The 14,809-nt window shown below is 35.7% G+C and overlaps 1 protein-coding gene and 2 long non-coding RNA genes across 8 annotated transcripts in view; 1 reads left to right on the forward strand and 2 right to left on the reverse strand.

Moving 5' to 3' along the window:
- Positions 1-14,809, reverse strand: part of LOC309492560 — a 292,953-nt gene that overhangs the window by 190,858 nt on the left and 87,286 nt on the right. The gene's annotated exons all lie outside the window — the stretch shown is intronic.
- The window catches only part of LOC309492451 (serine/threonine-protein kinase Nek1-like), a 133,316-nt gene that overhangs the window by 103,191 nt on the left and 15,316 nt on the right, over positions 1-14,809 (forward strand). For 2 of the 6 annotated variants that reach the window (XM_082161439.1, XM_082161440.1), the window contains exons 2-4: positions 5,860-5,924; positions 11,876-11,936; positions 14,601-14,715. In XM_082161439.1, coding sequence (XP_082017565.1) covers positions 11,922-11,936; positions 14,601-14,715 — 130 coding nt within the window. In that variant the 5' untranslated portion in view covers positions 5,860-5,924; positions 11,876-11,921. The remainder of the gene's footprint in view (positions 1-5,859; positions 5,925-11,875; positions 11,937-14,600; positions 14,716-14,809) is intronic. The other 4 variants (XM_082161438.1, XM_082161436.1, XM_082161437.1 and 1 more) reach the window with 3 other exon arrangements.
- On the reverse strand, positions 6,612-8,967 carry LOC309492545. The gene is made up of 3 exons (XR_014203563.1): positions 8,812-8,967; positions 8,298-8,387; positions 6,612-7,386 (listed from the first exon to the last, which is right to left on the reverse strand). It is a non-coding gene; the product is annotated as an uncharacterized lncRNA (long non-coding RNA).

A 14,809-nucleotide genomic window follows, 5' to 3' on the forward strand; every position in this document is an offset into this window, starting at 1 on the left:
ACCAGTCTGAAAAGATATAGCACACCAATTCAGAACAGTATGAAGGTCTGACCCGAGTTTGGAGTATGTAGCTTGAACGGTCTAGGAGGAGTTAGAGTTGAACATTTTTGGGTCAGAAGAATAATAATAAGAAGAAGAAGAATAATAAGTTTAAATAGGATTTCAGTAAGTTGGCTTTCTCAAGCCAACTTAATAAGTTTAAATAGGATTTCAGTAAGTTGGCTTTCTCAAGCCAACTTAATAAATTAAATTGTGTCATGTAGCTCGAGGCTACCTGTTGTGCTAATGCGCCTGCTGCAGGAGCTTTCTCCTGACATGGTCTCACAATAGGCTTCATAAAATGCATAATTTTAGAGATATCATCCTCAAAATTGAAATGAAGCATGACCACAATTGTGGCTACACTTTAGTTGTGGTTATAAGTTGCTATCCTAAATTCACATAATATTTTTATACATTTAATAAATATTGTCTTAATATTTGTTGTTTTTGTTTTTATGTTTGAGCTTATATATCTCAATATTAATAACAGTCTGGTTAATTTTGAGTCTTGAACTGTAAACTCTCAAGGCAGGGCTGGCCCTGACCAATTTGCTGCCCTAGGCAAGATTTTACCTGGCGCCCCATGCATCACAGCCCATTTCACCTTGTCATTGTGTTCATGATTTAGCATATATATATATATATATTAGTGGTGGGCCGTTATCGGCGTTAACGTGCTGCGTTAACGCGAGACTCTTATCGCGCGATAAAAAAAATATCGCCGTTAATCTATTCTCCAAGTTGGGTTGGGAGATGGCTCTATACTACACAAGCTATGATGACGCAATCTACCCGCGGCCGCGACGTAAACCCGGCTGCAACGCATATTCGTCGTCATCTTAAGTAAACACGGCTGAAAGTGAAAGCTGGTGAAAAAGATCGGTGCAACATCCATTATTTGGACTTGGTTCGGGTTTAAGCCGTCAGACGAGCAGCAGCAAACTATATACAGAGTGTGTGGGGTAACAGTTCGGTAAGTTAACACACGACTAATCCGTTCGACCACCTCAAATTCAAAACGAAACATGATATCACTGAATACCAGCGCGCGCGTATTATTCCCATTCCAATATATCTTAGTGGTGTAGCACATAATCTCGATTTTAAGAATCGTTGTTGTGTTTCTTTTTAACTGAAAAGACATCAGTTAGACAATATTCTAATTTTAAATTTGGGGTTTCATAAGCTCCAAGCCATAATAAACATTAGACCTACTTAAGTCTCTGCAGCTAGTGTACTTAAATTTTATTTATCTGCAAAATTATGTTGTATACTTACAGTTTTGCACAATATATGTTCTCAAAACTACATACACCCTTTAAAAAACAAAACATTTAGCAGTCGTTTAGCATGGGTCTGTGTAATCTGTTCTGAAATGGTTTTATTATAATATACTGTATATCGTTATCGCAAGAGGCTGCAATGTATATCACAATATAGATTTTAGGCCATATCGCCCATCCCTAATTGATAGCCTATAGTAGTTGATAATAACATAGGCCTACCTAATGTTGCCTATGGACGGTAACAGTACAGTAGTAACCTTTTACAGTCAATGAGTAGAACAGCTTTCTCAAGCAGTTTGTGATGCATTTTGGAAACAGGAGATGAGCCCCAGTGCTGCGTTCCAGTCCAAAATTGTCATGCCCTTCACTCGCTAACTTCCCTTCCTCTCGTTCACTCGGATGTACGTCATTGCGAGTGCCCACTACTGGCGGAAACTGCAATGGGCTGAACTGGAACGTCCTAAGCCCTTGATCACTTGGAATCAGCTGTGGAGTTGATTTATTATTTACATTTTTTTCCCTTTAATAATTTGTTTAATGCAGCATCCAAATGTTTATAGGTGTGTTTGGGTTGTTTTAAATTTAAAACATTATAATTAATATATCATAGAGTTGTCTGTGTGGTGGTGATTAGACGAGATATGTGGTGACGTCACAATCGTACTGCATTGTGGGACATATAGGTGCCTGAAGTGTACATTTGAAGCAGACTCGCTCCCTCGGTCAAAATCGAGGGAACGAGGGTCTGTCCATCTAAACTTCCCTCGTCCACTTCACGAAGTGGAACGCATTTCAAAATGGCGGCAGGGATTCCCCCAAGGGGAAGTGCTTAGGGAAGTTCGCAAGTGCGTGTCTAAAAGTGGACTGGAACGCAGCACTGGTCTAATGCGCCACCTGGCTTGAGAAACCCGTTCTCAAAGACTTACTTTTATAGTCATTATTTGGGTAGCACACATATTCTGAATGTCTTCGGCAGAATTCAAATGAGCCATTTTAATCTAGATTAATTTCAAAATTAATCTAGATTAATCTAGATTAAAAAAATTAATCTATGCCCACCTCTAATATATATATATATATATATACACACACACACATACACACACACACACACACACACACACACACACACACACACACACACACACACTACAGCAGAACTGTTTCCAACACTCATAATAAATCATCATATTAGAATGATTTCTAAAGGATCATGTGATAGACCGGATGTCACATGTGACACTGAAGAATGGAGTAATGATGCTGAAAATTCAGCTTTGCATCACAGAAATAAATGATAATTTAAAGTATAATAAATTGAAAACAAATTATTTAAAATTGTAATAATATATCACAATATTAAAAAAAAATCTGTATTTTTGATCAAATAAATGCAGGCTTGATGAGCAGAAGAAACTTCTTTCAAAAACATTAAAAATAGTAATGTTTCCAAACTTTTGGCCTGTACTGTATCCCCCAAAAACTGCACAACTGTAGAGTAAAACATTAATAAAAAAGTGATAATAAAAAATGCGTCTTAAAACTGACATGATTGTACAAAATCACAGTCTGGGGACTCAGAACTCAGAACAACTGCTAACATTAAGTTTAAGGTAAAAATAACTGCCATGAAATTATAGTATCTTACTCCTATGCAATAAATTGTTCATTCACTACATCTCTTTACCTCTGTCTTTATCCTCTTCTCTTCTTTTTGGCACTGTATCTATGCAGACTATGCTCATTTATAATGTGTCATGTAAATTCGGCCTTCCGTCACAATCAGGAAACTTTCACCGTGTCTAGAACTGGCGCGAGCTGCCAGGCCCGTTTCTACGAGCTGTGTGTTAACAAAAGCAGTGCTGTCTACATTGGATGCGGCGTCGGGGCACGCTACACAACAAATTACCAACAACTGATCGCGCGCGCTCTGTTTCTGACGCACTTCAAGCACTCGATGGGCGGGGGAAGATTGAAGAGCCGGATTTTTTTTTTTTTTTTGCTTTAGTTGGTAGTATTTCGAATTAATGGTTTTAAAATAGTAGCCTATTATAAAAAAAAAAAAAGAAAAAAAAAAAGAATTCACTAGTTCACTCATTCTGGCGCCCCTATGGATGAGTGGCGCCCTTAGCATTTGCCTATACCGCGGGCCGGCCCTGTCTCAAGGGTTGGCTTTCTAAATATATGTTGGTTATGTGTCTATTCAGAATGATTGTGAGCAGCAACCTTTTTATTTTGGGTGTGTCATGCATGCATCACTCGCCAAAATTGGGGGTGATGAGGAAGGGGTTAATGGGAAATAGCCTAGGCTACACATGCGTTAAGGGACACAAAACATCTTTAACTTTTAGGTAGCAAAATATTTTTTTGTAATTCTGTGAATTACACTGCGCAAACCAAAAGTAATACCCACCGGATGAAGAAGGGTTGGCTCTCCACAGAACATAAAATATTCATTTTATTTTATTTTTCGTGTTCCCATTTATGAGGAAAAAACAATGCTACAGACGTCAGCGCTCTGAAAGCGGCACTAAAAGACTGCTTTAAAACTTTCACTGAGACCTCAAACAGAAAGCACAAAGCCTTTTTTAAAGTGAATTTCGTTTTGTATTAATTGTATCTTAATTTTAATCAATGCTTCATCAACCAATTACCAGGATTTAATGAATAAGAAGTAAATATAGTAGAAAATAGATAATCACGACACGTAGGCGCCGGCGAGTGAACTGAAGCTCGTCTCATAAATGAACCGAAACTCAGCATATAAGGTATCCTTACTTGCCTCACAGACCTCATAAATATATCTTTAAACAGCTTTAAATGTGTACTTTTAAACAGAACAATTCAAAACGAAAAGAAAACAAGACTGCTCTCTGCTTATGTAATCCGTATGAAATGCGCATTTCTCTCTGGCGCGTTCACTACTGCGAAGATCGCGTATCGGTAGGCCTATCATCAACCTCATCTTTGCAGCCAACACAGAAAACACTAGTTTATTTATAAACAATTAAAATGTCTCCTTGCTATATTTGACATATTCATTACTTTTGCCGGTTCTTTGTGACAGCTTTTAGGTGCTTTATTTTATTGGCAGCGCCACCAACGCGTCAGCACCGAAAACATGGAGATTTTTTTCAATCCCTGTTTTGGCAGGGGGAAAACTGATCCGAAAATGTAACGAAACGTTGTAGAAATGTAGTGGAGTAGAAAGTATAATAATTGCTGCAAAAAGTAACGAAGTAAATGTCAAAAGTATGCACTATTGATTCTACTTGAGTAAAGTACAGATACGTGAAAAATGTACTTAAGTAAAGTAACAAAGTATTTGTACTTCGTTACATTCCACCACTGATGTTTAACAAGATTTCATCTTTAATATGAATTAGTTTGTCTGTATTTTTCATCGTTTTTTCTTGTATACTTTTAAGTTCCATTTATTTGGTGCTTTGTTCAATCTCAAACCATTATTTTTATTTTTATTATTAAGATGTCTGCACAAGAGTTAACTGTAATCTCGGCAAACATTAAACTTTGCTGAAATTATGCGTCTCGCTTTGGTCTACCCTGGAAGTGTTCTGTTTGCTCTGCTAAACTATAATTACTAAAACTAAAACTGAAACTAAATAAAATAAAAACTAAATAGAAATGTGTTTGCAAAATAAAAACTACACTAAAACTAACAAAACCATTAATGAAACTAACTAAAACTAAACTTAAATTTAAAGCAAAATTGAAAACGATATTAAAATAAAAACTAATTTAAAAAAGCAAAACTATAATAACCTTGGCGCGCATCTGTGCGTTCATTCATTCATACATACATAGAAACGCGATTCATATTTAAACAGTCTTTTTGCGTGTACAGACACTTGCGATTAGAACAAAGCATAGAACTGACCTATTCCTCAGCCGGATCTGTTGCTCCTCGAAATGAAACTCCGTTCGCCTTCCATAGACAACTGATGCCTTAACACGACCAGAATGTGCATGTCTACACATACAAAAAAAAAAAAAAATACAAAAAAAAATGCCGCGTTAACGTGGAGAAACAGTGCGTGTTGACGCGGTCAAATTTCACGCATTTCGTTTTAAGAGAAATGGCCCCGTTCGCCTTCCATATTATAGTGGTGCGTTCAGTCCTCTTGGGAAGTTTGTATTTACGAGGTGGGAAGTCGTGTTTACGATGGCACTGCGTTCAAGTCACTTCGTCAGATTAAGATGGCGGTGTACTTTCTCTTAATTAATTACACGAAATACAGCAAGGTTCTTAAACTCTAGTTCTAGAAAATGAAGAACAAATAAATGTGCATCAGGTGTGCTTTGGTTTCTTATGTTTTTAATAAATTTGACGCCACTGCAAACTTTGTTACATAGCATTGTTATTGTCACATCCATAGAAAGGCAGACAAGGCAGATGTAAACAAATACGTTTATTGAAGTGCAGACTGAGCGATGCAGGATAACTTGAGTGCGATGATAATAAAGCAGATATGGTGAACACTTAGCTGACTGTGAAACAATGTCTTTGTAGAATACTGATGAACACGATGACGAAGGAACACAGGACGATTGACGAAGGAAACCACGGGACAACAGGTAACCCAGCTAACACAAATACGTGACTGTTACGTAACTGCAACGTAATCTGGTGACCAAACTTTCGTCGTGGCGACGTAATTAGTTACGTCGTGGCAACCGGAAAAGTGAAATTCCCAGATACGTTGCTACAACGTAACTTTGTAACGTTGTCAGCAGGTAACGGCGACGTCGTGGCAACGTTGTGGATCGACAGTCGTGTATTGGTAACCAGTTGGTCATTTTACTTTTTAATAATATGGGCGGACATGCAGTGGTCTAATTTAACTTGTCCTCATTGGCCCAAAACTATTTTAGAGACTTTTTCAACGACATATGAACGATATACAGACTCAGAATTTGGTTGATTTAGTTCATTTACTATAGAACAAAGCACAAACAGCAAAAACAGTTTGCAAACAGGTTATACATTTAAATGAACAAGATTTTCCTCAAAAGCTTGAACATCAAACTACTCCTACACGTCTTCATTTTGGTGGCCCTAATAACAAAGCAAGAATAAGAAAAGAAAAATGCAAGAAAAAAGAACAGTTGAGTGTTTTCCCATTTAACATTTAAATATAAAAAGCAATTAGCACTGAAAGATAGAATCTGTATAAGCAGACAGTTTTGTTTAAAAATCACTTGTATATTTTTCTAAACATTGTCACAAAGTTATGTTGTGGCAAGTGCATTATTTCCTTTAAAATAATTTGATAACTTAATGACATGTATCACTATATTCTATAAAACCTTAGTTTGAAATCATTTTTTTTGTACATTTAATAATACATATTTTGTTTTTCTTCTTCTGAAGTCATAATTACAATGTCCCTTTCTTTTTTTTAACTAGGAAACTAGGCCTATTTATGATTATTCCTGAAGGCAGCATTAAACTCCTAAAATGTCAGGTGGTGGTGCAACTGTCCGAACAAATAAACAGATTAAGAAAACAATTTAAAATGGTGTCTTAATAATAACAAAAAAAACTATGCCATCATTTTAGGTTTGAAGCCTTTCATATAATTGTTTTTTATACATATCAGTAGTTTTAAAGCTGTTGAGATAATTGAGAAACTTTTGTCCAGCCATTTGTATATTCTCAAATGTTATTATGAATTTACAAGGTAATAACAGTAAAGATGATAATGCATCATCCAGAGGAGCCTAACTGATCTCTTTGGCAGAGTGAAAAAGTTTGTGGAGCTCTCTCAAATACTGATAAAAACTGCTAATTTCAAGTATGGGTAGGTTGGTGGTACACTTTCCATGTCAGGTGGTACAACTACAATACATAATATTTTTGCTGTACCACCTGACATAAAAACTTAAATTAGTTTAAACACTTTAAAATATCATTTAACATCTGAAAATTGTTTAAACACATTGTCTTCAAGAGTGTTGATGTCATTAGAAGTCTTCCCAAGTGAGGCTGGATCCGAACTGGAGCTGCTGTAATCTCTAGTAAAATATGCTGAGCATCCTGAGATAGAAACAAGGAGACAACAGGAGAAAGATTAGCATTGCTGCTGTTCATATTATTTCAGGCAAAAGATGGTCATGTGCACTTTTTACCATTTCATCACGTATAGTGCAAGATTATGAGATGTGTTAATTGAATGCTTGGCTAAAGAGATGTGTCTTTAATCTAGATTTAAATTAGGATAGTGTTTCTGCCCCAAATATTATCAGGAAGGTTATTCTAGAGTTATTCCCTTACATTCTATTGAATTAATAGGAAATCATCTGATTTTAAAAAGAACACATGGCCTAACGAGTCAGCATTTTAATATTTGAATACTATACATTCTTACAATGCAAACGTCCTAAACATTTCTGAGTATTATCAATGTTGAAAACAGTTGTGCTGATTAATCTTTTTGTGTAAACCAATGTAAAAGTTTAATCCATTTTCTTTTTTCTCTCTCCAGGATTCATTGTTAAATAGACCCAACATATACACTACTGTTCAAAAGTTTGGGTTCAATAGAGTAAAAAAAAAAAAAAAAACATATTTTATTCAGAAAGGATGCATTAAATTGACCAGAAGAGAGAGTAAAGATTTCTGTTTCAAATAAATGATGCTTTTTTTTCTTTCATTCATCAAATAACCCTGAAAAACACAAAAATATGAAGCAGCACTGCTGTTTTCAACACTGATAATAATCTTAAATGTTTCATCTATGGTTTTAGTTTTACTTATTCACTTATTCATGTTGCTCATACAGTGTCACTTAAGTTTGGATGTCAAAACTTTCTTAAAATAAATTAAACAAATAAATGTAAATGTAAATATGAGAATTTAAAATAACAGATGCATGGTGATATACAGTAGGTGACAAAATATTGTGAGAAAATGGATATGAAGTTATTTAATGAGCTTCCTCACTTCACCTGTTTCCAACTTCTCTGGCAGCAGCTTTCTTCAGAAATATTGAAGTCGTGAAGCTTCCCCTCTGTTGTAGAAGGATTATTTTGTTGCTCCTGAAATCACAGAACTAGTTTTATCAATTTGTGTTTACCATTGAGCTAAGTTTCAGCCAATTTTCACACTCCATGTAAGTTGTAACGTTAAGTGACGTCATCGAGTACGTTTATGTTAAATACGTATATGTTAAATAAATTAGCTCACTTCCAAACTAACTTATTTTTTACAAAACTATCAAAACCTCTTATCTACCCATAAAATGTGATTAAAATCCTAAACTTTCATATCAAAAGCTCAAGCTATGAAGTTAGCATAACGTTATCTCTTCTGAAAACGGTTGAGATGCTAACGGACTTTTTCCGAAGACACTAAACCATTTCTATAAAGCAAATATTCAACAGAAGCGTGTCACTTACAAGTACGAGAAGTGTCAAGAACAGTTGTGTGTATTATTTGTGTGATTTTAGAGACTAAACTCACCTGAAAGCAGTGAAAACAACAGCGAGAGACGGAGTTCTGCCGCTTTGTCAGTTGCAGTCAGTGGGGCGGTCGATGACGCGCCGTTTCCATGGCAACTCATCTCCGCTCCAGTGTTTGAGGGCGACTCGAAGGTTCACGCGCACGCCCATTAAAACGTCAAAGTCACGCAACATTTACAAACATAAACATCTAGAATTATAACCTTACTTGAATAGAATGAACGTATTTCAAACGTACAGAATACTAAACAAACAATTTAAACAAATAAAATATTTCATAGAAATGCATGTCTGATAAGATGGTAATGAAATTACGGGCCCGTGACGTTGCAGTTCCGTTGCCAGTAAGTCATGAAATTACCAAGTTATTACGAATAGAGTACGTATCTGGAACGTAGTTGGTTATCTTATAACCTTAGGAGGACGTACTGACGACGTTGTGGGTTGGTAATATGATGGTAATGAAATTACGGTCCTGTTACGTTGCAGTTCCGTTGCCAGTAAGTCATGAAATTACCAAGTTATTACGAATAGAGTACGTATCTGGAACGTAGTTGGTTATCTTATAACGTTAGGACGACGTACTGACGACGTTGTGGTTTGGTAATATGATGGTAATGAAATTCCGAGCATACGACGTTGTAGTTACGTTGTCAGTTGGTAAGTCATGAAATTACCAAAAAGTACGAATAAATTACGTAACTGCGACGTCGTGTGTTAGCTGGGAAGTCCCTTAAGGTTGGTATTCAGGTACGGTGAGTCTGTAGCGTCGAGAGACGAGACCAGACACTGAGGTGCGGGAGACTGTGAAGTAGTGAGTGCAATCATGTGCAGGTGCCGGTGATTAGAAATCAGGTGACTGTGATCTGGTGTAATGATCGGGTGCAGTGGGCGGGAGTGATGACGTAGATGGCTCTGTGACAGTTATATTATAATGCCATCATATTCTGTGCAGGTAATTAGCTTACTTCGCAAATAAGTAGAAAATAGAAAAGCCTGACAATATCACGGCTAAATGTATTGTGGTATTCCGCCATGTTTCTAACTGGCACGCCCCCAACTTGTGAAGATCGGGGCTTAAAGTCCCACTCCGATCATATTTTGATTTATTTTTAAACATTCTCAGTGGTCTTTAAATTATGATTATGCCGTTTTTAGCCAAAATCACAAAACCTGTGCCGTTTTCTGGGACTTCGCTTCAGCAGAGCGGCAGTAGCTCATTAGCAATTCGCCTCTGCGTTGTGGGCGGAGCCGTTGGCTGAAGCGAGATACATAGGCAGCAACAGCCTCTTTCTGTCTTTCTTTCTTTCTGTCAACACAGAAAACATTTCATCACTGGATAGTTTTTTTCGTTTAATTAAAGTGTTGTTTTATGTCAGCTGAATGTCCGGAACGCTTTTCAGAGAAGATAAGGCAACTTTTTAAGCACAATTCACACCCAGCGGCAATTCAGAAAAAGAAAAAAAAAATCTCCGAATGCTCCACACGAAACTTTGGTCTTCCGACCTTTTACCGCCGTGTCGATTTATTTTGATTAATATGTGCGAGGGAGAGAGAGCAAGACAGCGCTTAGTTTGGAGACGGTGAGGTCTTGTTTACATTTTCGCCTGGCTCCGAAGACAGAGAGTGCGCGCGCGCGCGTCCGGGTCTCTCTCTCTGCTCGTTCTTTCAGTTATAAACATGTCCTGTCACAAGCGCAGCAGTTCATCTACATTACTCACCGATCAAATAAGACTTTGGCGGGACAAAAAATCACTTTGGCGGGCGCTAAAACAAGTTCAATGCAGGAAAATTCATGCGTGAATTTAACTGAGTAGTACATAACCATGCACTCGCACAAATGCGACCACATAAAATTTTAACTCGCACATTCTCAAAAAATGGTCGCAGTCTGGAACCCTGGAACGTAATCCATTCATCTCTCACAGCAACATGTTTTGGTAAAGCATGAAAGCTAATACCAATATCTCTCCTCTTAGCATTGCAACCCGCTACCGCACATAGGTATTGATCCGCCATCGTCTTCTCTACTCCTCATAACCTGACCGACCGGGCGGGCCCCGCCCAGTGGAGTTACTACGTCACAACTCCAGTCTATTTTAGCCGGCATTTTAGCGTCTGCTACTGATTCACAGCCATTTGAATGCAGAAATACTCAGAAATACAACTTTGAGCTTATTTTTCTCAAGATATGTCCTCTAGCATAAGAAAAATGCCACAAGAACATGTTAACACCTAGAAAAACATGATTTTCATCGGAGTGGGTCTTTAAAGAAAATCCCCAGCTTAATACTGTATATTTATGTGTGTATATATATATATATATATATATATATATATATATATATATATATATATATATATATATGTGTGTATATATATATATATATATATATATATATATGTGTGTGTATATATATATATATATGTATGTATATATATATATGTGTGTATATATATATATATATGTATGTATATATATATATATATATATATATATATATATATGTGTGTATATATATAGATATATATATGTGTGTATATATATATATATATATGTGTGTGTGTATATATATATATATATATATATATATATATATATATATATAAATGTGTATGTGTATATATATATATATATATATATATATATATATATATGTGTATATATATATATATATATATATATATATATATGTGTGTGTATATATATATATATATATATATATATATGTGTGTGTGTGTGTGTGTGTGTGTGTGTGTGTGTGTGTGTGTGTGTATGTATATATATATATAAGAGCTTTTTATGGGATACCATTTAAAAAAAAAAAAAAAATCATAAACACAAACTGCCCTCCACGCAGTGCTATTCTATCCAGTTACATTTTAACACACATTGTGTTAAAAATCTACACGTGTTAAAATACCATCAACACACTCTGTGTGCTCTTTTTACAATGTATATACATATATAATTATATTATATATCCAATTGTTTACATACAAATATTGAAATAATTTGTTTTTATTTTTAGTAATGAGTGTTTATTTGTAATTAATTATTTTAGCAGATAACTGAAGAGTTGTGAAGGTCTTCTGTGAGGTGGAAACAAGATGGAAGAAAACCCTGTGAGTTAAAACTTATGTTCATGAACCTTAATTGAAGACGTACAACTATTAACCTGCAATAATTAAATTTTAATACATTTGATGTATGATGATTTGATTTGATTTGATATAAGTTCTGTAACAAGTATGGCACCATATAATGGAAATATAATGGCAATATAATGCCAAATGGAAATACTATTTTAAATACTTTATATACAATTAAAAACGTTTACAGATGAGAATATAACCCTTACATGTAAAAGTAAAACACATTTTAAAGGGTTAGTTCAACCAAAAATGAAAATTGTCCCATGATTTTCTCACCCTCAAGCCATCCTACAGTAGGTGTATATGACTTTCTTTTTTCAGCCAAACACAATAAGAGTTATATTAAAAAAATATCCTGCTCTTCTTAGCTTTATAATGGGAGTGAATGGTACCCTAGATTTTGAAGCCCAAAAAAGTACATCCATCATCATAAAAGTAATCCACATTCAATAAAGTGAATGTAATGCTATGTGACATTGTTTACAAGCTGTTTTATTTCCGCGGTTGAAACACAGATTAGCGATTACACCAATTACACCAGATACTTCTCAGTAAGTTGTTCTAAATCTTTAAACATACCTTCTTATGTTCATTCATGTCTATCCTGTAAATGATAGTAAAGTCAAGTCAAGTCAAGTTTATTTGTATAGCGCTTTTCACAATACAGATTGTATCAAAGCAGCTTCACAGTATTAAATTAAAATAATACAACAAAGTTTGTTTCAAGAGGAATTTATTGATTGATAAAATTAAATTAATATCCCCAAAATATCACCAACTGAGCAAGCCAAAGGCAACAGTGGCAAGGAACCGAAAAACTCCATCAAGTGACCTAATGGTGTCCTAAAACTCCATCAGGTGACCTAATGGAGAAAAAAAACCTTGGGAGAACCCAGGCTCAGTCGGGGGCCAGTTCTTCTCTGGCATTTATGAGCTAGAGGCCGGATTGTAGTTTGAACTGTAGGATTATATGAATGCCTGGCTGAAGAGATGCAACTTTAATCTAGTTTTAAACTGGGAGAGCGAGTCTGAGCAACGAACACTATCAGGAAGACTATTCCAGAGTTTTGGAGCCAAATGTGAAAATGCTCTCCCTCCTTTGGTGGTTCTGGATATCCTAGGTATGACCAAAAGCCTTGAATTTAGTGATCTTAAAGAGCGCGATGGATTATAGGGCGATAGAAGATCCGTTAAATAGACTGGAGCTAAGCCGTTTAGGGCTTTATAAGTCAGTAGCAATATCTTATAATTAATACGGAGCTTTATAGGTAACCAATGTAGTGATGATAAAATCGGTGTTATATGATCATATTTTCTTGATCTCGTAAGAACTCTAGCGGCGGCATTTTGGACTAACTGTAGCTTGTTTATTGAGGATGCAGGACAACCAGCTAATAAAGCATTACAGTAATCCAGTCTCGAGGTCATGAATGCATGAACTAACTTTTCTGCATCAGAAACTGATAGCATATTACGTAGCTTAGCAATGTTTCTAAGGTGGAAAAAGGCTGTTTTTGTAACATTTGAAATATGATTTTCAAAAGACAGGTTGCAATCGAGTATAACACCCAGGTCTTTTACTGTAGAGGATAAAGTAACAGGACATCCTATGATGTTAAAGTTGTATTGTGCGAGGTTTTGTGGGCGGTTTTTTGAACCGATAAGTATTACCTCTGTCTTGTCTGGATTTAATAAAAGAAAATTACGCGTCATCCAATCTTTTATATCTTTAACACACTCTGTCAATTTGGAAAATTTAGCGTTTTCATCCGGCCGTGATGAAATATATATTTGAGTGTCATCAGCATAACAATGGAAACTAATTCCATGTTTCCTTATAATATTTCCAAGTGGCATCATATATATGGAAAATAACAGAGGGCCTAACACAGATCCCTGCGGCACTCCATAGTTTACTGGAGTTATGATCGATTTTTCTCCATTTAAATAGACAAAATGGTAGTGGTCAGATAGGTATGATTTGAACCAGCTTACCAGCAGTAAAGAAGAAGAGATTATATTCACTTGATTCACTGATCTCATCCAGTGTTTAATCTCTTATCAAAAGTGTTACATTATTAACAGACTTAAATTTGACTTTACCACCACTGTGAAACTACAGCAAGAGTTCCAACAACACTCCGTTATAATGATGGATATTTAAACATGTCATGCACCAAAAAAAAAATTAACAACAGCATTTCAATCTCAACAATGGTGGCAAAAAAAATAAAAAATAAAAATAAACTCTGAACATCACAAAGCAGGCTACAGAAAAGCCAAAGCAAAAATACAAGCAAATAAAATACTGAAGAGCATTTTGCAAAAAGTGCAATTGCAAACTGAGTGTAAAGCGTATAATGTGCTTGTAGTTTTGCAGACTTGGTCTGAAGATTCGGTGCATGTGTGAATGGTTTCACTGAGTGAGCCTCAAGTTACACTTTTAGTGTGCAAAGAAAATAAACAGTAATGTGTCATGCTCAGAAATTCAATAACAAGTTACCACAGATTTAAGATTCATAAAGACTATTTAGTTTTATTATCTGAACACTAAAGGGGCTCATTCAACAATATTTTATATGTGAATTTCATAATGCACATTAAGAGTATGTATTTCCCCCCCCCCCCCTAAAGATGCATCACTATCGCAAACTCTCTGATGCCAGTGATGACAGTGATGACAGTGATGACAGTGATGACAGTGACTCCTCAAATAAGAGCATCGAACTACCTCCTTCATTCAGTAAGAGTAAGTGCATTTCATGATGAATTTGAGCAACATCAGTTTTGTGTTAGCAGCTTTAAACATCAAATCACCCTCAGAAAATGACAGTTTGTGTTTG

Source organism: Leuciscus leuciscus, assembly GCF_965113295.1.
Source record: "Leuciscus leuciscus genome assembly, chromosome: 2".
Taxonomy (NCBI): domain Eukaryota; kingdom Metazoa; phylum Chordata; class Actinopteri; order Cypriniformes; family Leuciscidae; genus Leuciscus; species Leuciscus leuciscus.